The sequence below is a fragment of the Terrapene carolina genome, unplaced genomic scaffold (assembly GCF_002925995.2).
Source record: "Terrapene carolina triunguis isolate 2854851 unplaced genomic scaffold, T_m_triunguis-2.0 Scaffold58, whole genome shotgun sequence".
NCBI lineage: Eukaryota > Metazoa > Chordata > Testudines > Emydidae > Terrapene > Terrapene triunguis.
The window spans coordinates 4,451,214-4,475,206 of NW_020664409.1; the positions used below are offsets into that span (position 1 = coordinate 4,451,214).

Here is a 23,993-nt window from a genome sequence, read left to right on the forward strand (position 1 = left end):
CCATGAATGCCCACGAAATTGGGGTGCAGGAGGGGGTGAAGGCTCTGAGGTGAGGCCAGAAATTAGGAGTTCGGGGTGCGGGAGGGGGCTGCGTGCTGGGGCAGGGGAGTAGGGAGCAGGGTGGGCGGGGGGGGGGGGTAGGGCTCCGGCTGGGGTTGCAGGCTCTGGGTGGGGCTGGGGATGAGGAGTTTGGGGTGCAGGATGGTGCTCCAGGTGGGGACTGAGGGGTTCGGAGGGCGGGAGGGGGATCAGGGCTGGGGCAGGGGCAGGGGCTTGGGGCGTGGGAGGAGGTCGGGGTGCAGGCTCCGGCCGGCCGGCATTTACCTCAAGCAGCAGCATGTCCTCCCTCTGGCTCCTATGCGGAGGCACAGCCAGGCGGCTCTGCACGCTGCCCTGTCCGCAGGCACCTGCCCTGCAGCTCCCATTGGCTGTGGAGCCTCCTGTTGCCCTTACACATAGGAGCCAGAGGGGGGACACGCCACTGCTTTTGGGAGCCGTGCAAAGCTACAGTATGCGCGGAGCGGGGCAAGCCCCCAACCCCGCTTCCCGGCTGGAGCACCGGAGCAGGACAAGCCCCAGACTCCGCTCCCTAGCGGGAGCTTGAGGGCCAGAGTAAAACTTCTGACAGGCCAGCCGCGGCCCGCAGGCCGTAGTTTGCCCACCCCATTCTAGTGGATAGGGCACTGGAATGGAACTCAGGGAACCTAGATTCTATTCCTGCTCCTGCCACTGATCTGTTGGGGTGACCTTGGATAAGTCACTTCACCGCTCTGTGCCTCAGTTTCCCCAGCTGTAAAATAGGGATAATTATAATGGTCTCCTTTGGAAAATATTTTAAGATCTACTGATGAGAAGTGCTATATAAGAGTTAGGTATTATTGTTGTTATCTATTCTTAGTCTCTCCTCTATAACATAAATCATATAATTTCACTTAGTAATTGCTGCAGTGGAGGGAATTACTCTTCTCTGTCATTTAAGTGTCAACTGGTTTGGAAATGCAGTTTACTCTTTTGCCATTTGTATAAGATCAGCAAATTAAAAAAAAAAACCACACAACTTCATACATCCCCATCTCTGTCCTTCACTGACACATGTTTTATAACATTGCAGTGTGGCGGCACAAGCTGTGGTTGGGACCAGAAAGAAGTTCTCCTACGTGGACACCCCAAAGAAATAATGGCCTCCTGCTTTTGTATGTAATTGTAAATGTGGTCCAGGTTTGCCAAAAGCGTCTCTGTAATTTGCAAACCATTTGAACACTCTCCCCTTCTCACAGGTTCTGGGGAGAGATTGTATGGGTTTGATTTGTAACCATGCAAAACTGAGTGGGTTTGTTCACTTCCACTTCTAAACAAGACAAAATACAGTAGTTCAGCTGAGTTTCACTTTGACTTTAAAGTTCATTCAAACCCCAGACTCAAAGCAAAGCTCAGGGATGTCAACTCATGTAAAATGAAACTAGGATGATCAGATGTCCTGATGTTGTCAATAGTCCCAATAGTAGAGGCTTTGTCTTATATAAGCAACTTATTACCCCACCCCCACTCCTCCATCCCAATTTTTCACACTTGCCACGTGGTCACCCTAAATGAAACAAACCAAAAATTAATTGAGCCTCCTGTGAACTGGAACCTGTGTGTTTTGCCCTGCTCTATCTGAGACTTTCATCCACGTTATTTCTCTTTTCAAAACTACTCATTTAAATCAAGTAGGGTACCAGTTGACTACCTAGAAACTCGATGTGTTTGAAAAATAAGTTTCAGGATGTCGTAATACACAGTTTACTGGTGCCTCTCATGTGAGTATCTCATGAAAATATATATATCGCCTCCATAATTCTAAAGGGAATGATGCATGTTTGTGTATCTTGGTGTATCACCATGGAGCCAGTAACTTACATTTATTTCCTAACTATCCATATTTGGAATATTAGAAAAGCAAATTCTGAATATTGATTCCAGATATAGTTTACAAAATAGAGAGCTCTTGGCATGTTGTAATGACCTCTGTTGACTACATGACCAATGAAAAATACAGTGGTCTTTAAAAGGAAGAATTCAGACTAAGCATGCCACAGTGTTCTCTTAGAGGAAAGCCAAGAGGGCAGCCGCACACAAGAGCAAGATTAAGATCCATCTGACTAGAGCAGATTATTTTGAGTGTTGATTGTCATCCCAGTAGTTTAATCAGTAGCATGGCATGTTGTGCAAAGGGTAGCAATCTTCTCTCATATATGTGTTGGGGGTGCTGACGTGCTACAGGGTTTGGTCTGTGAGAGATGGGTAGGAAGGGTTGATAGGCTGATGTTTCCTCACTACATAAATGTCTCTGTGGTGGTTTAATGGAGCAGCTTAAGCACTGGGCACACAGGCAGCCGTATGCTTCACCTTCTCAGCTGGAAACAGACCATGATCGCTGTTATCATGGAGCACAAGGGTTTATTAAAGGAATAAAGACAAAATAGTGGTATGTTTCCAGAATGAGGGGGCAGGAAATCCTTGTGACCTTGTCTAGACTGTTCTGATTTTCATGGACCAGACACAGAGAAAAGTGTTACTTGAATAACAGAGGGATGACCCTGCTTAAAAAAAGGTTGAAAAACACTGGCTCAGAAATGTAAATAAAAATATTTCTTATCTTTAATTTTATCAAACCAGATAAGACACCATATACTGTAGATCAGAGTAGCAAAATATGCTCTCTCTCTGTGTCCATGTATGTGTCCTCTTTGTCTAGAAACCAGCAACTGAAAATTGGTTTATTTAAAAACTAGTTCATTTATTTTGATAGCAGAATACAGTTTTAAAACTTAATTAATTCCTATAACAAGAGTTTGCAATTGATTTCTATCCTCCTGGAAAAGGAACCATACTGTATGAATGGACAAAACCAGGTTAATCGATATATCACTAGTAAAAATCCCAATGGAAGGAATACATCTTAAATATTAATTACACTTAATTTTCCCCATCACTGAAGTTACAAGGTTCTCAAGAATCAAAGGTTAATTCATAAAGGTCTTTATTTTTCTTCTCTTATGAATAGATCCCTTCTGAGCACATAGTGAATAAATGTATGCTGTACCAACTTCCTCCTTAGAAAGAAAATCCTTGGCAAAAGAGCTTTCAGTCTTTGTCAGAGTAATTCTGAGCTCTGCAGGTAGTTCACATTGTTCAAGCTGTTAGTTTTTACACATAGGCTTTATGAACTGTAAATTGGGCATTTGTGATTCTCACCCTGATTCCACAGCACCTTCCGAGGACACGCACATAAATATACAGGACTTGTTTGGTGGGGAGAAGAGTCCTAATAAAGAAAAATGATTGGTTCTTGAGTTTTAATATCATCAGCTCCTGCTGTCACTCAGTGCTGTCCTTAGATGAACAGCCTGAGAAGCCCTTCCTGTAGATATTTTGGTAACTAAACTCTGGTTCAGTAGGGTAGGTGATTAATTCTTTGCGTGTAACTGCCAAATCCTTTCTAAGTGGACACAGGAGACTTTTTTTTAAAAAGAGCAAAGTCCTTGTTTTTAGCCCAAGCTTTGATCAGACGCTTTTGTGTCATCGTCTGATGTGATGTCTGTGACAGGCACAGTTTTTCTACAGGGACCATGAAGAAGCTGGTGTGCAGACAATCATCCTAAACAATCTATGTTTAGAACGCTACATAATTTAGCCTAAAAAAATAGTCAGTGTGTGTGTCTGAGAAGCATTTCTCTCTGCTTAGCTGTCTGGCTATCCAATTATTTTGAAGAGGGGACTCTGTCTACTGTGATTTTTTTTTTTCACTACTTCTTGTCTTTCCAATTAGGACTGTCTGACTAAAACGTAATGTCTGCCTCTCTGAAATGTTGACTTCTCTCCATGAAATTAGCTTATTCCTACCACTGGTTTTGCTTCTGCAGGGTGTAGAATGGTGTGGGCTGAAGCTCTTCACTTATGCTTCGTCCTGACTATAAAAGAAATGCTACTTGTAATACCTTACATAGTGAACTATATAGGAGTGGACTAAATAGGAATGTGTGTGTGTGTGTGTGAGAGAGAGAGAGAATAATTTGGTCCATATGCACAAGTATGTACTGTGCATGTGCGCACACACACATATTCCTGTGTGTATACATGTGTATATAGATAAAATATGCATTGGTTATCTAGCTGCCTAAGGTACAGTTTAGTATATTAATTTTCAAAATATCTTTTAGCAATACTTGACACTCTCAGTATCTCCATTCAGTGAACAGTGTTGCTGCCTGTAAGCAGGTGTTGTTATTTTGGTGATATTTCTTCCAACTTGGTTTCCTGTAGAGAGATATACCTATCTCATAGAGCTGGAAGGGATCCCGAAAGGTCATCGAGTCCAGCCCCCCTGCCTTCACTAGCAGGACCAAATACTAATTTTGCCCCAGATCCCTAAGTGGCGCTTCTCAAGGATTGAACTCACAATCCTGGGTTTAAGCAGGCCAATGCTCAAACCACTGAGCTATCCCTCCCCCCTGGAGGAGGGAGGTACCATTAGGCAGAGTGAATGCACTTCACTGTTTGAATGAATGGGAAATGAGAGATTTTTCTCAGAGTTGTTGAAAAAACAGTTCAACAGGGTCAAGTTTTTCCTGTTTACTTAAGGCCAGGTCCTGCACAACTGAAGTCAGTCAGAGCTTTATCATTTAGTTCAATGTGGGCAGGCTCAGGACCTTACTGTGCTGTTTAAAAAGAACAAAGCTTTAAAAGCAATGCCAAAACAGGGCAGCATAAAATCCCATCTAATCCAAGGAAATATAAAATGGCCAGATCTTGAAGCATTTACTCAGGCAGACTCCCACTGAAACCAGTGGGAATTTACCCTAAAGAGGATTGCAAGATTTGGTCTAGTTTGAGCAGCAACTTCTGGGTGTAGTTTCAGCGAGTGAGGAATTTCCAGATATGGAAAGTCTGAGGTTATTTCCAGGTAGCTGGGGTTATCAGAATTTGTTGCCTTTGCAAATGCAAACTGTATGGAGTCATAGACCTGTGCTCATAAGTAAGGCTCCGTGTTTGTCACAGAAGTCACGGATTCTGTGACTTTCCGTGACTTCTGCAGCAGCCTGTGCGACTGGCCCGGAAGCCGCCTAAGCAGTTCGGGCAGCCCCATGGCCAGCTGCACCAGTTGCTGCTGGGGCAGTCTCGCGCCCCCCCTCCCCGCCCCTCCAGCAGCAGGAGTTTGGGTGGGGGGGGAGCTCAGAGCTAGGGATTGGGGTGCGGGGTGGTGCTTACCTGGGGGAAGGGCTCCCCGGAAGGGTCATAGGAACGCCCCTCCGTCAGCTCCTAGCTCCAGTTGCTGCCTCCACCCACAGGCACTGCCCCTGCACTTCCCATTGGCCACGGTTCCCAGCCAGTGGGAGCTGCAGAACCAGGGCTTGGGGCGGAGCGGAGGCAGCACATGGAGCTAGGAGCTGGAGGTCACCGCTTCCCAGGAACCAGGTAGGGAACCTGCTCCAGCCCCCCCACCCAACCCCCTGCATACCCGCAGTGCCCCCCTAGGGCGTGATCCCCCAAGTACCCACGGCACCCCCCAGCATCCCCAGGGCTTCTCCCCCAAGCTCCCAAGTTTTAGTCAGGGGTATATAGTAAAAGTCATGGACAGGTCACGGGGAGTAAACAAAAATTCATGGCCCGTGACCTGTCCATGACTTTTACTAAAAATACCCGTGACTAAAATCTAGCCTTACTCATAAGCAATGGAACTTCTGCTAGTGATGAAAATCTGTAGGAGTTGTGCTCATTACCCTCCTTTAGGGTGACCAGATGTCCCAATTTTATAGGGACAATCCAGATATTTGGGGCTTTTAGGCACTGATAACCCCCCCATCCCCGTCCTAATTTTTCACATTTGCCATCTGGTCACCCTACCCTCCTTAGAGTCCAAGGGTGAACTCCTGGGCCCATTGAAGTCAATCGCAAAACTGCCTATCACCCCAAGGGGATAAAAGATCCAACTGTCCCTCAGTTCCTCTCTTCTAGCAGCTGGGAAGCCTCTCCATGCTTCATGTATCTTACAAAGTTCAGTTTGCTGTTTTTATTGTTCTGGTAGTTAATAACAGTTCATCATTAGAGAACCTGTTGAACTGTTATTTTGGCTTCTTGATGCTTCCTATGGGATCTATTGAATTACTTTTTTAGCCTGTGTAATCATTTTCTGGTGCTTGTTGGTCTATTTGGGCTTCATTTACTGTTCACTGTCTTGTCAGATAATCAAGACAAATAACCAGGCTTTCAAAAATGCAAAGCCCTTGATAGCAAGATGTGTGTTACAGCTTATTTAGACCCAATACTCAGCAAAATGCACGAAGTGTAAAATTTTCAAAAGAGCCAAAGTGACTAAGGGTATGTTTACACTTTGAGCTGCAAACGTAAATTCCAGCTCGAGGAGACACACTCTCGCTAACTCTGATCAAGTTAGTGCACCAAAAATAGAGAGCCACAACAGCGCAAGCAGTGGCCGAGTGACTTGCTGTCCTGAGAACATACCAGTCAAAGATGCTGCGCATGTACTCAAGGTGGCTAGCCCCTCTTTCCACGGCTATATTCTATTTTTAGCATGCTAGTTTGATCAGAGCTAGCACTGGTATGTCTCCTTGAGCTGAAATTTATTCCTCCAGCTCGAAGTGTAGATGTACCCTAAGGCTCATTTCAAAAGTGTCTTGGGTACTTAAGAGTCTAAATCTCACTGAAAGTCAGTGGGAGGTAGGCTCCTAAATATCGAAGTCACTTTTGAAAATGTTATCCATATTGTATAGCTATTAGGTCTCTTGTAAGAGATTTGTTATGTTAAATGTAGAGGGTGATCAAAGCAGAAGATAATATCATCTGGAACATACATATAAACATAATACTATAGAAGATGATTGGGCATTGGGTCTGAACCCTTCTATTCCGGTATGGAGAACAGCCCTTAAGCGCTAATTGACGTTAGAGGTCAATTGGACATGTTCAAGATGATATGATGATCATTCTAGGATTTCAGTGTGTGAGGAAATGCAAGTGTATTTAATATATACAACTGTTCATATATTGCTTTTTGTGAAACATTAGATGTTGACTACTTGTTTTTATTTTTTTATCTTTAGAAATATATAATCAAATCTAAAAATCTAATTACTTCCATCAGACACAATACCTTTTATAAGCAGAGTTATAATAGACACCAGGGCCCTGGCCTTAGTATCTTAAAACTGATCATCACACAGTATATATCTAATAGGAAACAAGTTGCATGATGTCAATATAAATCTCCCCCATCCTCCAGGTACTCAGTGTCTCCTGACTTGAGGAACAGAGAACTTGCAGCAGCACAACCAGTGGTTATGATCTCTTGTTTGGAGGGGAGGAAAAAGTCATTTCAGGGCCTCTTTCGCTTTAAATCTGTCTTGTGCAGCTTGAAGTTGCTTCCTCCTGGTTCATTTTTTGTGTGCTGCAGCTGACAGGAGAGCATATGGCACTAGGGATTTGCCCTTGACTGTGCTTCCTTTTTGGCAAGCTACGCCTTGGTTTCTCACAGAGCACACAAAATCTCAGCAAACCCTATGCATCATTTTATGCACCCCTTGCTCACTCTCCGATACATGCCTGAATGGACAGATAAGGCCAATTACTTTTTGATGTTTTGGTTAACTAGACATTGCTTTAAAATTGCTGTTGAACTAATCAAACAGCATAATTCTATCTGTCTTTCTGGTGCCCTGATCACCATGGTATCTAGGCACCAAAATAAGAATGATAACGTGTTTGGGCAGAACCTTAGCTGGTGTAGATAAGGGGAGCTTTATTGACTTAACGGAAGTTCTCTGACTTACACCAGATGAGGACATGGCTCTCTGTCATCCTGAACATAGCATATTCTCCACACCCCCTTCATGTGTAACTCCCTTCTCTTCATGTGTCAGTATATTTATGCCTGCATCTGTAATTTTCACTCCATGCAGCTGAAGAAGTGCGTTTTTTACCCATGAAAGCTTATGCCCAAATCAATCTGTTAGTCTTTAAGATGCCACCGAACTTCTCGTTGTTTTTGTGGATACAGTCTAACACTGCTACCCCTCTGATTCATGAGGGGTGTATTTCACAGGACTCCTTTCTTTGGGAAGAAATCTATAGGAGGAAGGGGACTTGCCAGCATAAATGTCACTGCCTCCTTTGAGGAAAGGCCTCTTCAGATGTGTCTTGCATTGTGCCCTAAGGGTCTGAATTTATTCCCGCTGAAGTTAATGACAAAATTCCCATTGTCTTCAAAGGTGCAGGTTCAGGCCCTTTATAGGAGGTAAGGCATGAGCTCATCCTGATCTGGTATGGGAAGGTTTCACAGCCAAATGCCATACACTGACAGTGCTCCTTCAAATCTCTTTCATCTTCCCTCCCTCTCCCCCCCCCCCCACGTGAATTATACCCCATTCTCCTCATCCTTTCTAATTCTCCCCAAAACACTTGGCTCATGTGTTTGAAGAAGCAGTGAGAGTACAGAAGTGCACCTCAATAAATCAGTCTGTATCCATTTGTATCAACAGTAATGTTACAACAACAAGCGAAAATCTACAGAGTTGTGGCTCTCTTGGTTTTCAGAGACTAATGGGACTTTTCTCATTGACTTCAATGGGACAAAGATTTGGCCCAGAGAGTAAAAATAAATGCTATAAAAGGCACATGACCTTTCAAAATTGCCTTGGCGTTTATTTTTGTATTTAATCGTACTTTTGTCCTTACATTGTAGCTCTGGAAAGAAAAATATCAATGAGGCAAAGCAGAGAGGAGCTGATAAAACGAGGAGTCTTGAAGGAAATCTATGATAAAGGTAAGAGATACTTGTCTACTCAACTTTAAATTGAAAATACTGTATGTACAGTCTTATGGCCTGATCTTGTAATGTTATAATACCAGTAACTTCAATGGCGTTAACTCGTGGTTTACCTAATGAGATCCAAATCAGGCCTTCATACTTCTGTTTTAATTTTACTTAGGTTTGTCACTTTGAATAATTGTAAAAATCATCTAATGAGAGTTAAAAATTAAACATACGTAAAGTAGCTGAAGGATAAATTATAGCAGTATATGGCAATCACTCTTCTCTTGATAACAAAGACATAATGAAGAAAAATGGAATGACCCCATGTTGGCTCTTGATATCAACATTCTGGTTGAGTCACTGCTTGATTAACTATTGTGGAAAGGGAAATCATTTACATTGCTTTGGATTGCTTAGAGCACAGGACACCACAGATTCCTATGGCATATCTGAAAATCCATAATACTCATGACCTGGATACTTCACAAATGTGACAAGAAAAATAACATTCACACTCAAGAATGAAATTTCATTGCTTTATGTCATCCCATTTAAGTAAGGCAACAAATACACATTGCCTATTACGTATTTGTCAGTCGTCTAACCTCTCCTTCAGTTTGTTCTGTTTCCTGTGTAAAGAGCACAAAGGCAATAATTCAGCCAAGCACTTAAACTCAGAACCACAAAGGTACTTAGTTGCCTAAACCCCAGATTTAGGCACCTAATTTCTCTCATCCTATGGTGCCTTTAGGTGCCTACATCCCAGTTTCGGCTCCACTGTGGCTATGGGAGGCCCAGGTTCAATTCTCCCCTCTTCTAGATGGAGAGAGAGGTTTTGAACAGGAGTCTCCCACCTATTAGAAAAGTGGTCTAGCAATTAAGCTATGGGATTTTCTGATGTTGGGGCTCCCTCTATCTCTCCAATTGAAGCTGTTCCATTGTGGATAAATAATGAAAGAGTGATTGGAGCGGGGGAACTGGACCCCGGGTCTCCAGCGTCCCAGGTGGATGCCCTAACCACTGGACTGCAGAATCACTCTCTCGCCCAATGGCTGTTCCACTGTGGATAAATACTTAAATAGGCCACCTCGTCGTCCTCCTGTCATCATTTTGTGTGGAGTGAGTCAGGCGCCTAACTCATTCCCATCCCACAGATTGCAACCATTTAAGTGAATTCAAAAAGTACAGTGTTTGTAATTAAATTACAAATTTTAGCTTGTTCATTTTAGCCACTTTTTAACACTTTATTTCTAGCAGTACTTCTGCCCTACTATTTGCCCTTATTTCTGTGAAGTCAGCTCAGATGCTACTTCACTGTGGAAGCTTGCAATTCTTGTCCACTTAACTAATTTTATATGTAGCCTTGGGTGTTCCACATGGCAGAATGATTTGGTTTAAATATGTCACCAAGAAACATGAATAACTCCTTCCAATGATTAAAAAATTAGTCTATTGGACTAAATATGTCATCAGACTAATTTCTATGTGGACGGAAGGGGGGTTTGAACTTGGGCTCTAACCTGAGTCTCAGCCGAGGCTTAGTGTGCTGTGTAGACATACACTAATTGATCTGTCCAAGAGATCTCTTCTCTCACCATGGTACAGAGCTGCAATTGAGATAAGCAGAAGCACTAGAACTGGAATCCGATTGAATTAGGACCCCTCTGCATTAGAACTTACTCCCCACCTTGCTCCAGGATAGGCTGAATCTGATGACCTTTAAGACATGTTGCAGAGCTCATCTTTTTTCCCCCTGAACATTTGAAATGGGCAGGGGAGACTTGTGAGGGTGATTTACTGTTGAAGAGGAAAGGTAATATCAACTGTTAATTTGCCTGGTTTGCTAGTTGGGGATGCTTATAAGGGCTGGAATTACTGCAGTCTAGTTATAATGGAGTGCATTTTTTTTTGTATTTTATGTTATCTCAAGGGGTCTGTCAAGGCTGATTCCCCACTCTAGCACTTTGATTGCAGAAGGTGGGGGCCAGCAAGGATTCTAAAAATTAATACTGGCCACTCCAAGCTGGTATTAAACTCCCAAGGTTACAGCTTCTCTCTGATCTTGGATGGGTGGCTGCTGCCACCACCCAAGTGTAAAAAAAACCCTTGGACCTAGGAAGGCGCACTTGGGAATTCCTCCCTGTGGGGTACCCTCAAGCCCTTTTAACTCCCCTCCCCCACTCCCTCCGGGAAAAGCTGTGAAAGAAAACAAAGGAAATCAGCTGTTGCCACCAGCTAATTAAACAACATATGCACAAACCTCTTAGGACACAAAAAACTCAATCCTGTTCTTAAAAAAAGGTAAATTTTATTAAAAACAAAAAAGAAAGAAAATACATCTGGAACTTAGGCTATTGCTAGATTTAAAAAGAGCAAATATAATAATTAAGCATCAAGAATGGTTTTTTTGAGGTCCAGCTTAAAGGTTACAAGCAAAACAAACGCCCCTGGCGTTAGCACAGAGGAGTCCACAAGCCATAAAGAAATAAGAGATAAACCTAATCATGTCTTCCTAGACATTCCCTGATCTACTTACATATCTGGGTTTCAGATAAGTAGTTTCGAGGTATGATTTGATGATTTTTCATACCTGGTTTAAAGCTTCTTACAGCATTGCTGCTCTGTGTCTCCTCCCTCCGGAGAACAACAGACAGAGAGACAAAGGGAAAGCTTTTTCCCAATTTTAAAAAGTTCTAGCCTTCCCATTGGCTCTTTTGGTCAGGTGCCCACTCCCTTCCTTTTACCTATGGGCTTTTTTTAACCCTTTACAGGTAAAACAAGTAGAGAACAGCTACTAACAAGGATTTTGTAGCTAACTGGCTTGCGGGGTGTCCATAAAAGGGAGTCGTCCCCCGTCCCGTCCCCCCCACACACACACACATACTTCATTTATCATAGGGTCTTAGAGCAGATGGATGGTGGGTGCTCTTTTTATAGGCCCTGATTCAGGAAAACACTTGAGCATATGCTTAAATCCATCCCTGTGTAGTACAGCATTTCAGCTTATGCTCAGTGCTGTCCTGTATAGGTATGCTTTCCTAAATTGGGACCATAGTACATGTATCTAAATAAATAAACAAACATATAGGTATATAGAGCCACTAAAGGGGGTTCTCTCTCTACACTGATAGCAAGAAAATCTAAGTGCAGAAGGAAAATCCCCTTCCACACACACTTATGTGACGCTGTCCTCTGTAATGAAATACTATATCATCAAACACTATGACTATCATTAGGAACTGCATCCCACCACCTCTGAAAATCAGACTACTTTTATATGTCCCCAAATATGGATTTGGGTGCCTAAAATAGGGCACCTAAGTCTAAAAATATATGCAATTGTGAGGAAAAAGAAATAATACATGGTATTAAAGTAATGACATACTGCACTTTGAAATACAGAATTATAAAAAACTCTGTGTGTGTGACAGAGAGAGAGAGAGAGCGCGCGTGTTTACTGTACATGGTGATGTGTGGTGGTAAACAGTTTTTTTGGCATGAGTTTGCAATACCTGCTCACTATCCTGTATTGTACTACAAGGGCAGATAAGGCAAAATCACAATAAAGGAATATAACATATCCATACCGAAGGCTGGTAAAAGGGGAATTCAGGATAAAGAGGATTACATGAAATCCAGGGGCTACTGGAATAATTTATCTGTTCATATGGTAACTAGTTGTTTGAATATATTGTTTATCCGGGCAGAAGCCACAAGTGAGTGATTGTAGATCATCTAAAACCATTTTTAACACCAAACAACATTGTTCATTTCCCCACATGCACATTTTAAATAAAAATAAAAAGATATTGGATTGTCATTTAAAGCTTTACAATATTTCCTGGTTGCAATTTTTTTTTTTTTTTTTTTGCATCCCTCTGCCTCTGCAGTAAGATTACTTTAGTTACCATAGACAGATTTCACAGTGGCTGAAATATTAGAATAAGGCTCCGTTTCTGCAAACACTTACATACGTGCTTGGCTTTATGTGCATGAACAGTCCCAGTGACTTCTGCTTCTGTCATTTGACATCAATGGAACTATTCACCTGCATAAAGATAAGCATTTCTCTGTGGGCTTGGAGGCTTAATTTTTTCAAAGTCCAAAAACTCTAAAATACCTTTCCTATTTATCAAGATATCATGTGACCTGCCAGGGACAGGTAAAAATATGAGCCCCAGACCTGCAAGTGGTCTAGGGGAAGATTTCCCATTGACTTTAATGGAAATCCAACACAGGAAACCATTTCAGAATTTAATCACTAGAATGTCATTGGAAAGCCAAGATTTCTTTAAATTAATTATATATCTTTTAAATTCACTTTTCCAAGACTAAATATACTTAGTTACCATGATATTAGAATTTTTAAATATGTCTGAATGACATTTGTGAGGAAAGATGGCTTTCAGTATTAATATATATTAGTTTTTGCTTTATGCTTTGTAATTTGGTGTGAGCAGAAAATGCAGAATCACCATAATCCCATTACCCATTTCAACCCTTGCTCCAGCCAATTTTCTGATCTTCACATCAGATTTTCTGTGCCAGTCGTCAACCTGAAGAGAATTTTTACAGTCTGGAAATCAAAATTCCTATCTGTGCAAACAGCATCACTGCTGCATCTCTATATCTTCATACATTTTGCTTTAGTCAAGTTTGTTATAGCTTTAGAATGATTTAATATAAAACATTGTATAATAGATTTTAAAACTGCAAAAATAAGCCACGAACAATACATTCTACATCCGTAGAGAAGATTTTAAAAAAAAGAGAGCCAAAATTTTAAGTTTATACATACATACAGAGAGAGAGAGAGAGAGAGAGAAATTGTATATGTGTAGCCTGATCCAGCTCCCATTGAAATCAATGAGAAGACTCTTTCTGGCTTCAGTTGGAGCTGGACCACAGTCACTTTAATAAAAGTGGCCTGGTTTTCAGAGGTGTTAAGCATCCACAATTCCCAGTGAAGCCTAGATTTTGTCTGGAGAGAGGAGTGCATTGTGCGGAAAGGGAAGAACAGTAACAATCAAACTCATGCATTTTGCTGCAGTAAAATGCAGTGACTAATAAGACTTAACTCTCATAGAAAGTAGGGTAGTTGCCTGTATCAGCGTGCTGGTAGAGAATTTTTGTAAACTCTGCATTGAAGAGGAAACCTCTTACATGGGAGAATTTTACAGTGGATATTTTTAGCTCTAAGTTACTGACAGTGAAAATGTTTAGTGCCAACACTGCTATTAGGAAATTGATGAAAACTTCCAACTCTGGCCTCTGCAATTAATTTATAGACACAAGCGGCCAAATTCTCTGCAGATGTAGATTGGCACTGATCCGTTTGCTTTAGTGGAGCTATGCTAATTTACATCAGCAGAGAATTTGGTTAGTTAGTGACAAGGAATAGGTTCCGGTTTGTTGTTTTAAAAATTATTTTTAAAAACCCTACCCATACGTGGGTGTGTTTTCTCTACAGCTCGATGTATTTAAAAAGAAAAAGAGAAAGCTGTTGATATATTATTAACCTGTCCATTTGAAGTTAGAAGAGCAGGGAATTTTTTTGAACAATCAAATGTACAAAGAGGCTAATTTTAAATAGCACTGTTTAAACCATTTTTAAAAGTGACTGTAAATTTGAAACCCCCCCACTTTTTCTCTGTTCTGACAATAACCATAAATCTTTTGAGACAAAAATCCTTTCGTGGTCCTGACTTAGAGATGTGTGTGAAAATGGAAGCCTTGTTGATCATCTCTATGTAACATAATAAAGGAACAGGAATCAAAATGAACCCATGTTCCTCATGGAGTTTAACAAAACTGATATTTAGCCAAATGAAAAGACTTAGGAAAAGGTCCCTGAGATATGACTGAAAACAAGTTAGGACGTTGCCTAAAAGATTTGTGCAGTTTTTTAGGCTGATCAGCTGAAACTCTGCTGTCAGTTTTGTTGCCCAATGAAGGCAAGAAAGAAAAGCAACAAGGTGTCTGACTGTGGAAAATGAACCTGTGCTTGCATGCTGATGTGTCAAAATAGGCACCCGGGTCAGGGCTTATATATTAGGTCTCCTGGAATTTTGGTATCACCAAGGCAGAAAATAAAAAGCTGTAGTAGTTAAGCCTCACAAGGCATCAAGATAGAAGCTGGTGTACCGTGCTGAATAATAGCCCCCATCATATCATAATGTTCTGGCTTGGAATAGGATATTGTCCTTCAAGAAGCAGATGAAAAGTTGTCCAGAGTTCCTCACTTGAAAACAAGCTGTGGAAATTCTGCTCTTCCTTTGTATTTATTTTTAGCTTTTCATGTCAAGAACAGCTGCGGCAGCATATAAAAAACTTGGTTGTATGTCTCTCTTCTCCCATCCTACAAAACAGACATTGACCTTTGGTGTTATATGATTCTGCCTATCAGGAGGCAAGGATGCAAAAGAGTGAGTCTTCCTCTATGCAATCTCCAGTCTCCCCACCACCTCCATCTTCTTCTGGTTAAAAAGACAGGAGTATGAGAATTCGCACCAATCCTTGAAAGGAAGAAGGGGAGGTTGTAAGATGAGAGAACATGAAATGACAACAAATGGAATTACTAATGAGTAATTTTCTCTTGTATGTTCCTTTTCTCCAATCCTGTGGGACAGTCAGAAGGAATTGGTGGTGGACCTGGCAAACAGTACTCATAAAGGAGGACCTTACTGTCCTAATTGTAGTGCCTTCTTCCCAAAGGAAGCATCTTGTGCGGACAGTAGGTCCCTGCCTCCCTCTTTCATAGGATGAGAGCAGAGCAGACAGCAACAAGTAGAATCGACAAGTGAATGAGTATTTTATCCTTTTATATTCATTAAAAAGACTCATTCTTAGCAAAGTAAACATAATATGGATAAACTGAACTGAGTACCTAAAATGCTGGATCCACAGCATGCTTTAGCCTCTGCCTTAATATTATCCTGGATGAAGAAAAAGCAGGATTAGAGAGCTGGCTTCTCACCTTTGTCTCACAGCCCTTTCAAGATGACTTACTCCTCCTGTCCCATTGAGTGCTTGGTGATCTTTTTGATGATGTAGTAGTGTCATCTAGCAGGTGAAATCTAACAAGACACAGTACATCACAGTGCGACATTCCAGATGCAACATTCATGGAACAAGAAAGGTGTTCATCACAACATGGCCCCGTATCTTAAATCATTACAAGTAAAATCACTCAAGAATACACTGCATGGAATGACCAGGCGTTGGCAAGGAGTTGGCTAAGCAGCTTAATAGGTTTTGTTCATCTTCAGTTTCTAGGGTTCTGTGATTGAGTCTATGAAAGTGCAAGCCAAGGTTTGCAAGTACTGTATATTTAAAAAAAACAACACAACTATGTTTGATTAGGTTCCTGCTGCTCTAAATGGTTTGTGGCAGATAGTGCTGTGAGTTTTAAAGTAGAGCCTCTATCCGCAATGCAGCATTTAAAAGAACTAATTTTTTTCCCTAAACCAATCATTACACATCTTAAAATGATTATCTGATGTCTGCAACTACACACAGACACACGCTCATCTCAGACCTGATTCCCACTGCCTTGCAACTTGTGTAGTGAGTTTAAAACATTATCAAACAGAATTCCCCCATGGTACAATTTTATACCCACTTTTCACTCATCCTGTGCAGTCATAAATTGCTTCACAAGGCAGTAAAGATCAGTCCCTAAGAGTCCAAGGGCCAGATTGTCTTACAAAGATTTGGTTGCACTGGCTATGGAGTAATTGTGGTCATGGCAACACATTCCCTCAACAGCCATCATCAGCGGGTCTCCTGTGTAGAGTGGAGTTTAAATTAAAGCTGCTATCCTGAGCAGCAACACTTGCCATCCCTTGGGTGACTTGGCCTGAGGGCACAGTGGGCCAGACTGTGCAGAGAGAAGAAAGTTTTGCACCCGTTTATGTCAACACATGTGAATCTGACCAGTTGACTCTATTGACAGGCACATTTCAAACATTTCTGATATTTGCTCCTGGTCGGATAAGCATCCAAAATGTAAGAACTTATCCACACCTCTCTTGTTTTCATATAGATGTTTACAGCTTATCTTTTAAAATGTCCATTGTTCCATGGTTTCAGCCCCAGGAGTAACCTTTCTCATAGTATTTTTGTACCTTTTTTGTCTTCACTACCAACATTAAAGTGCTACCACAGCAGCGCTTTAACATGGCTGTGTGGTCGCAGCACCAGCTGTGGGAGAGAGCTCTCCCAGCGCTGTTAAAAAAAAAAAAAAAAAAAAAAAACACCCACAAGGGGAGTAGCTACCAGCCAGCGTTGTGGGACTGTCTACACTGCCACTTTACAGCGCTGAAACTTGCAGCACTCAGGGGAGTGTTTTTTCACACCCCTGAGCGAGAAAGTTTCAGCGCTATAAAGTGACAGTGTAGACAAGGTTAATCTAGGTGAGATTGTTAGTGACAAGGAATGTATTGAACTTGAGGCTAACAATTGCTTAAGAGATGTGGTTACAATGGCTTCATCAGAGAAGTGGTGGCTATCTCCACCTTCTATAGACTCAGTGTCTTCCTGCTGGTTTTAACAATATGAGGGACATTGATCCAAATTTCTGTTTGTAGCCCAAAGTGCCTTGAGGATTTACAGACCTTGAGTGTGTGAAACCTGATGAAACTTGCGGAGAGAAGGTGCTGTGCCACCTCCTACTAGGACAAGTGGTTGTGCTTTGTGTTTGTGTGTGGTGGAAGGGGGAGCCTCAGTACTGCAGCAAGGAGGAGGGAATGTGATCAGCTGGACAGCTTGGTCATCTGCAATATACCACTGCCAGCTGGAGTGTTGAGCTCAGAATACATTTCAGAACCCAAGGAAGTATTCAGAAGTTTTAAAAAAACAAAAACCAGAGAAAAGGATGAAATTGAGTGTATATGCTGCAGATGGTGTGGCCCAATTATTAAATATAAATATTTGTAGGATAATAGTTCTAAGTCTACCACAGAAAATGGTTTATTCAAATGAAAAGTTTTATTTGGGGATTAGAGATATATTGTTTTCTTAAACTCAGAGGTGGAATTGTGTTTTGAGTTCTGTTTTAGTTTTTCAGCAAACCACACTGATGCACAGAATTCAAAGCATTAATCTACTGAATACTTTTCCCCCCCGTCTTTCCACCAAAATAAACCCCGACATTTACCCAGAAAAATTATTAGTAGTTTTTTTTTTTGCACTGATTTTCACCTGTTTTTGTTTTTGTGGTAATAAATACTGATAAATTCCTGGGGAAAATTAAATAAAATAAAAACTGAAAACGAAGGGCCCTATTCATCCCTAATAAATATGAGTAGACAAAGCAATCGTGGGCCAGAGAGCAATCTCAGACATTTAAGAGTTTATTTCTTGCTCTCCAAAGTATAGTACAGTACATGATATTTCAACAGACATGGCAGATTGCACTTTTCTGTCTGAGAAAAGGATTGAGCTCTGACCTTAGAAATTCTATTAATTACTCATTTGTAACCAGTAGCCAAGATTTATTTATAATAGATTTTGCTGTCTGCCAAAATCGTAATAAGAGTGATTCCCTGGGAAGTAATGAAAGAAGTTAAAGTTTCCTTTTGTTTTTAATGTGACATTGAAATCTTAAGAGCACATCACTGAAAAAATAAGTCTCTGGCTGCTTCCTAAACAGTATTGCACCCCTCAGAACCAGCCATATCCCAATGAGTATCCTTGCCTGGACACAGATTACCTGAGAGGAGGAAAATTTTCAAGGAGAAAACTGATATAGATCTAAATAATCCAGTATAGAGAATTATTATTTTTATTATTTCATTATTTGTTAGTGATAGCACTCCAACATAGAAGGTCCCTGCCCTGCAGCACTCAGAGTCTAAAGAAAGACAGTCAGACAGGTAGTCAGAGTTTCAGGAAGGCAAACAACAAAAAAAGTTTTTTCTATAAAAATCAACAAGATTTTGCTAGAGGTAGCTCAGTAGAAGTATGTTTTCAAAAGTTACGTAAAAGTGGAGATGGTAGGGGCAGTGTGGAGGAGTTCAGGAGGATTAAACCATGCTTAGGGGGCCATGTCTTCCCAGTATCTGTTCTACATACTTAGATTTTCAGCCGCATGGTGTTACTTTTACAGGCTATGATGAATCAAAGTGTCAGTGTAGCATCTTCCATGTTATATAGTTGCCTCTATGGCCGTAGCTGTTTTTTTTTTTTAAATGACTAGTAGGTGTGCTATACCTCCTAATTAGCAGAGAACAGTAGCCCTCATGTGCTCCTGCTGTAGAATAAATGTAAGTTATTCTGTTCATTCCCATTTAGCTAGAGTTCATTTATATTCAATGTGCATTTCCAAAAGCTCATGTGATGCTGGGGAAAGTAATTCTGCAGTATGTAACAACATGCTCCATGCAAATACTGCAAAGGATTTTGCAAATGCACAGAGAAACGAGGATGTGTATTATCTTTATGCCAAAATTAACTCTAAACTCATACTTCTTCAGGACTAAATCATTTTATACTTTGTAATTGGAGTACTAGATTCTAACTATGCTGAAGTTAGATTCTTTTCATTCGTATTTCATTTATCCAGAGCAGCTTTCAATACACTTTAAAAAAAATAATTTGACTTTTATATCTGGTTGTCAAGCATGCCTGTGAGCCAGGATTAATTCATGCTGGGATATTCTTGACTCTACAAATGACCATTGTATCCAAGCCTTTGATCTCTCCCTGTGCTGTTAACTAGCAGCCTTTTATGTTGCTCTGCTTTAAACAAGATCAAATTTTGGGCATACTGCTCAACAATGTTCCCTAAATGTCAAAAGACTGCAGCACAATGCGAGCACCAAAGGGCTATTATTGGGTTTTAGAATTTAAATGAAGATGAGTTCAAAATAAATAAATCTTACCACCAGCAAAAAGACTTCTTGTGTTTTGCTGCTATGGAAAAAATTAAAAAGCAAAAGTATTTGTGTTGTCATCTTGATATTTTTTTCAAACATGCCTCAAATGGTAAATTTTAATACCGCCTCTTAGTAGGCGTTGAACACCTACAGAGACATGCTAAAAGCATGAAGTCAGTAGGACCTGAGGGTGCTTAGCTCTAGTAGAGCTGGTTGGGAATTATCCAATGAAACATTTTTTTCTATGGAAAATGCCAATTAGAAAGGGTCGGTTTCGACAGTCTCCCAATTGAACAAAATGTTGAAAATGTCTTTGTTTCAAAATTTCAGCTTATTTGTACTAAAAATAAAGGTTAAAATGGAAGTCTAAATGAGAAATTTTGGCTGACCCAATTCAAATATTTTTCAGATTCTCGGTTTGGAAAAAAAATTGAGATTTTGATTTTTCATCCCAATTTGGGACAAGAAAAAATATCAAAAGCTCAAAAACTGTCCCAGGATGGGAAAACATTCACTATCCAACTCTACTCAGCACCTCAGGATTAGGACCCAGATTTATTTTACAGTGTATCATTTTTCCTCAAGCAAGCAAGTTTTGCTATTTTCATAGTACACTTTGTTACCTGATATGGTTAAATTTAGCTCTAGATGAAATGAATGAATATATATTGAAATACTGTGTTTCAAATTGGAAATAGTTGCATGGAACAGCTGAGAAAATTGAATTTAGCTCTAGTGGTAGAGCTAGAACCCTGACTCTGTTTTCAGATCAACAGAAGTAACTCTGCTGCCGTCAACAGAATTACAGCAGTGTAAAATCAGGGCAAGTGAGATCAAAATCAGGCCACCGAGTTACCAACTAACTAAAACCTACAGGTTTCATTAATATTCTCTCCCCTTTCTAACTCAGCTAAATGCTGAGAAAACTACTATTCAGGTTTCAGCTTATTGTGATGTCACTGTCCCATGCCCGTTCTCATGCTATGTCATGCTAGTCCTCCAAAAATCCTCCACCAAAAACAAGGAAGTCAAGACCCTGATATTCCTAATAATTCCAAGGTTCAAAATAAGCAGAAGGTCATCTTCATAGTTCATAAAGGAGTCTTAAAGGTCACAAACATGATTTTGAATTCTTTGTTGCTAATCTACCTTCAGACATATTAATTGCCATTGTCCTGAGGCTGAATTAGTGAACTTTATGCTTTTCATCTCTTTCCAAACTGATATGCACATCTTGGCCTTCTGAGCTGGGAATGTACTTGTCAGATGATTCCTCTCACTTTGATGATGTACATCTCTGTTTGGGGAATTGGAATGTAACAGTGCCAACCCCAAGTCTTCAAAAATCATAAGTCAGGCCCCAAAAATCATGATTTAAATAAATAATAAGGTTTGGGTTCTTTCTATTTGCCTTCTGGCTTCTGAACCATTAGGTGCATTGGGGTCATGTGTGACACTACACTCCATATGCATCATGGGGGTATGGTTATGATATGATTATGACATGATGATGCAATTTGCACAAGATGAGTCATGTAAGATGTCATTGGAAAAGTTATGATTTGCTGAATATGATTATCCTATTTGTATGCATGTATACTTTTTGGATCTGAAGTTATGAATTTTGAGTAGGTATCTGTATTTCAAATGTGCTTACACCTGGGTAACACCCACTAGGCAAAATGCTTCCAGTCTAGACAGCTGGTTGTGAAGGGTCTATTCAGTGTAGTAGGCCATTAGGAAAAACAATAGGCCTTAGGAGAAGTTTATCTCCTGCCTGGTGAGCCTTCCTGAGAATGCTCCAGACAGCCTGTAAGTAATGGCTGCTATGACTCTGCAAGGGCATGTGACCAGACCACATGACTCTGGACTCCATTTTGGGTACCTGTATTTTTCCACAAACTGGTCTGGGAACCAATTTTTTTTTAAAAAAGGGTTTCCACCATATGGAAAAGCTGTATAAGGCAGGGAGAGACATCATCCGTGGTTCTTCACCTCCCCACAACTCAACACCTGAGAGAAGCTCTGAAAAAAAAAAAAAGGACTTGGAATGAGGGTGGGGAGCCCAAGCTGCAAAGCAAGTGCAGCTTGTGCCTTGAGAATCTGCAAGCCTGCTTGTGTCAGTCAGGGTGAGAAACTGCTAATTCATATCCCATCTTTCTAGTATTTTAGGCTTAGTTTGCGGTTTTGTTAATTTACAAGGTAATCTGCTTTGATCTGTTTGTTATCACTTATAATCACTTAAAATCTATCTTTTTGTAGTTAATAAACTTGTTTTATGTTTTCATCTAAACTAGTGTGCCTTTAGGTGAAGTGTCTGGGGAAAAATCTTACCTTGGTTAACACAAGTTTGTTGCATATTCCTCTCCACATTAAGGGAGAGGCAAACTGGGTAATGAATTCATGCTGGTCGGGGTTTCAATCAGAGCAGGACAGTACAGCTCTGGGGTCTTAGGCTGGGGGGTTATCTTGGCTGTAGCCTCTCTATTGTTGGTTTGTGCAGTGCCTAGTTGGTGCCTGTATGTAACTGCAGCTGGGTGTGTCCCTGCCTGTGTACATCGGTCTACAGCTCGTCCCAGCAGTACAGTGTAAGAGGGAGCCCAGGCTGGTGGGTCAGAGAGCTCAGTAGAACCCCAGTTCAAGGTGGCACCCAGGGGGAACCCATCACATCAGGTTTTCAGGCTTTCATTTTTCCACAACCACAAGGGGTAGAACCTTACTGTTTTTATTTGTTTTAATAAAAACTGAGATGCTCATGCCTCCAACAGCTGAGAGGTTAGGAAATATCATGAGACTTGCAATCAAATCACAAGAGTTGACACCATTGAGAATAATAGTAACTCTCTCTCTCCTGTCCTGATGTTTTTAGTCCTGGCTAGTGTTTGATGGGAAAAAGAAATCTATTGCTGCTACAGAAATTCGTGCAGATAAAGGAGAGATTTTTTAAGGATTTTATAGGTGGGTTTTCCAGCTAGAATTTGCTACATGCCAATATTAAGGCTTTATACCAACTGGCCATAAAAGTTAGTCTATCACTTTACTTAAACTCTTGGTCATGCTGGGAGCTTTAATGGTTTTAGTGGTGTGTGAAATAGGGATATATGTCTGTGATGTTATTTATATGTCTCCTATGTCATAAAAACAAGTGGAGGGGAAACAAAATTAATACAAAAGCTTCATAGCATCAGTTCAAGCACATTCTCCTCCCCCGCTTCACAGGTTTGGCAGAGGTGCAATACAAATAGGTTTTTGGACTATATAAAGGTAGAGAAGGAATGGGGATCATTCACATTTGCCCTCATTTCTGATTATCATAATTATTTTCTTGCCATAATCCCATGTCCAACAAGAACATTTTTCAGGATGTTCCCAAATCTTGAAGCCACTTTTGAAGTGAGTGAAATGCCATTAGGTTGCAAAATTGCATGTCATTCTGTTGCAACAAGATATCTCAACCTGACATTGCAGAAAATTGTCATTGCAACATACCCAGCTTGTAACGCTGTGATACAAACACCATGACATTGTGAAGGAGGAGTTTGTTTCACTGGAGGAACTAAGAAAGATTTCTGGGGAATGTAAATAAGGCTGCTGTAAATATAGGCCATGCCTAAATAAATATTAAATAAATGGATTGTGTGCTGTGTCTGTTGGAAGTGTAGTCACCATTTAGGTACTTGAGCCATGAATAATCCACAGGAAACCACAGCTTTAGGGCAGTCTCTTTACAGACACTGTTTTATTTAAATTCTTATAATATCTTACTTATTCTTGATCTATTATCATTGTGCTTTCTTCCAAATGCTGTCAGATGGGGAGCTTTCCATACCAAATGAAGGATCATTGGAGAATGGGCAGGCTCTGAGCTCCAGCCAGATTTCACTACCAGGCCTAGCAGAACTGGAATCCGGTTCCGCGTCTGGGGAACCCTGTTCGTATGAGGTGCTCCCAACCACAGATATCATGGATGGGACAGGTAACATTTCTATTTTCATTCTAAGATACAAAATATAGATTTTTTTTCAACATTATGCTCTTTAAAGCTTTTTAAAATTGGCTTCTGATGGTTTTTGGTCTTTGATACTTAATGTTTAACACACAGGAGTGCTCTTGACATACAGGAGTAGATATAAGCCAGAACCTCAGATCCGAACACTTCAAAACTTGGGGAAAGTTTGGATTCAGGTCCAACTTTGTAACTTGGTCCCATCTGTATGCAGGACTATAGACTGGGGTTACCATCTTTCTGTAAATATACTACTAGTGAGTAACATGCATAAATAAGAATGCACAGTAAAATCTTT

The 23,993-nt window shown here is 40.7% G+C and overlaps 1 protein-coding gene across 2 annotated transcripts in view; it reads left to right on the forward strand.

The window, feature by feature from the left end:
• PHACTR1 (phosphatase and actin regulator 1) overlaps positions 1-23,993 on the forward strand; it is a 410,748-nt gene that overhangs the window by 300,446 nt on the left and 86,309 nt on the right. For both annotated transcript variants that reach the window (XM_026660202.2, XM_024202986.3), the window contains 2 exons: positions 8,741-8,821; positions 23,501-23,665. In XM_026660202.2, coding sequence (XP_026515987.1) covers positions 8,741-8,821; positions 23,501-23,665 — 246 coding nt within the window. The remainder of the gene's footprint in view (positions 1-8,740; positions 8,822-23,500; positions 23,666-23,993) is intronic.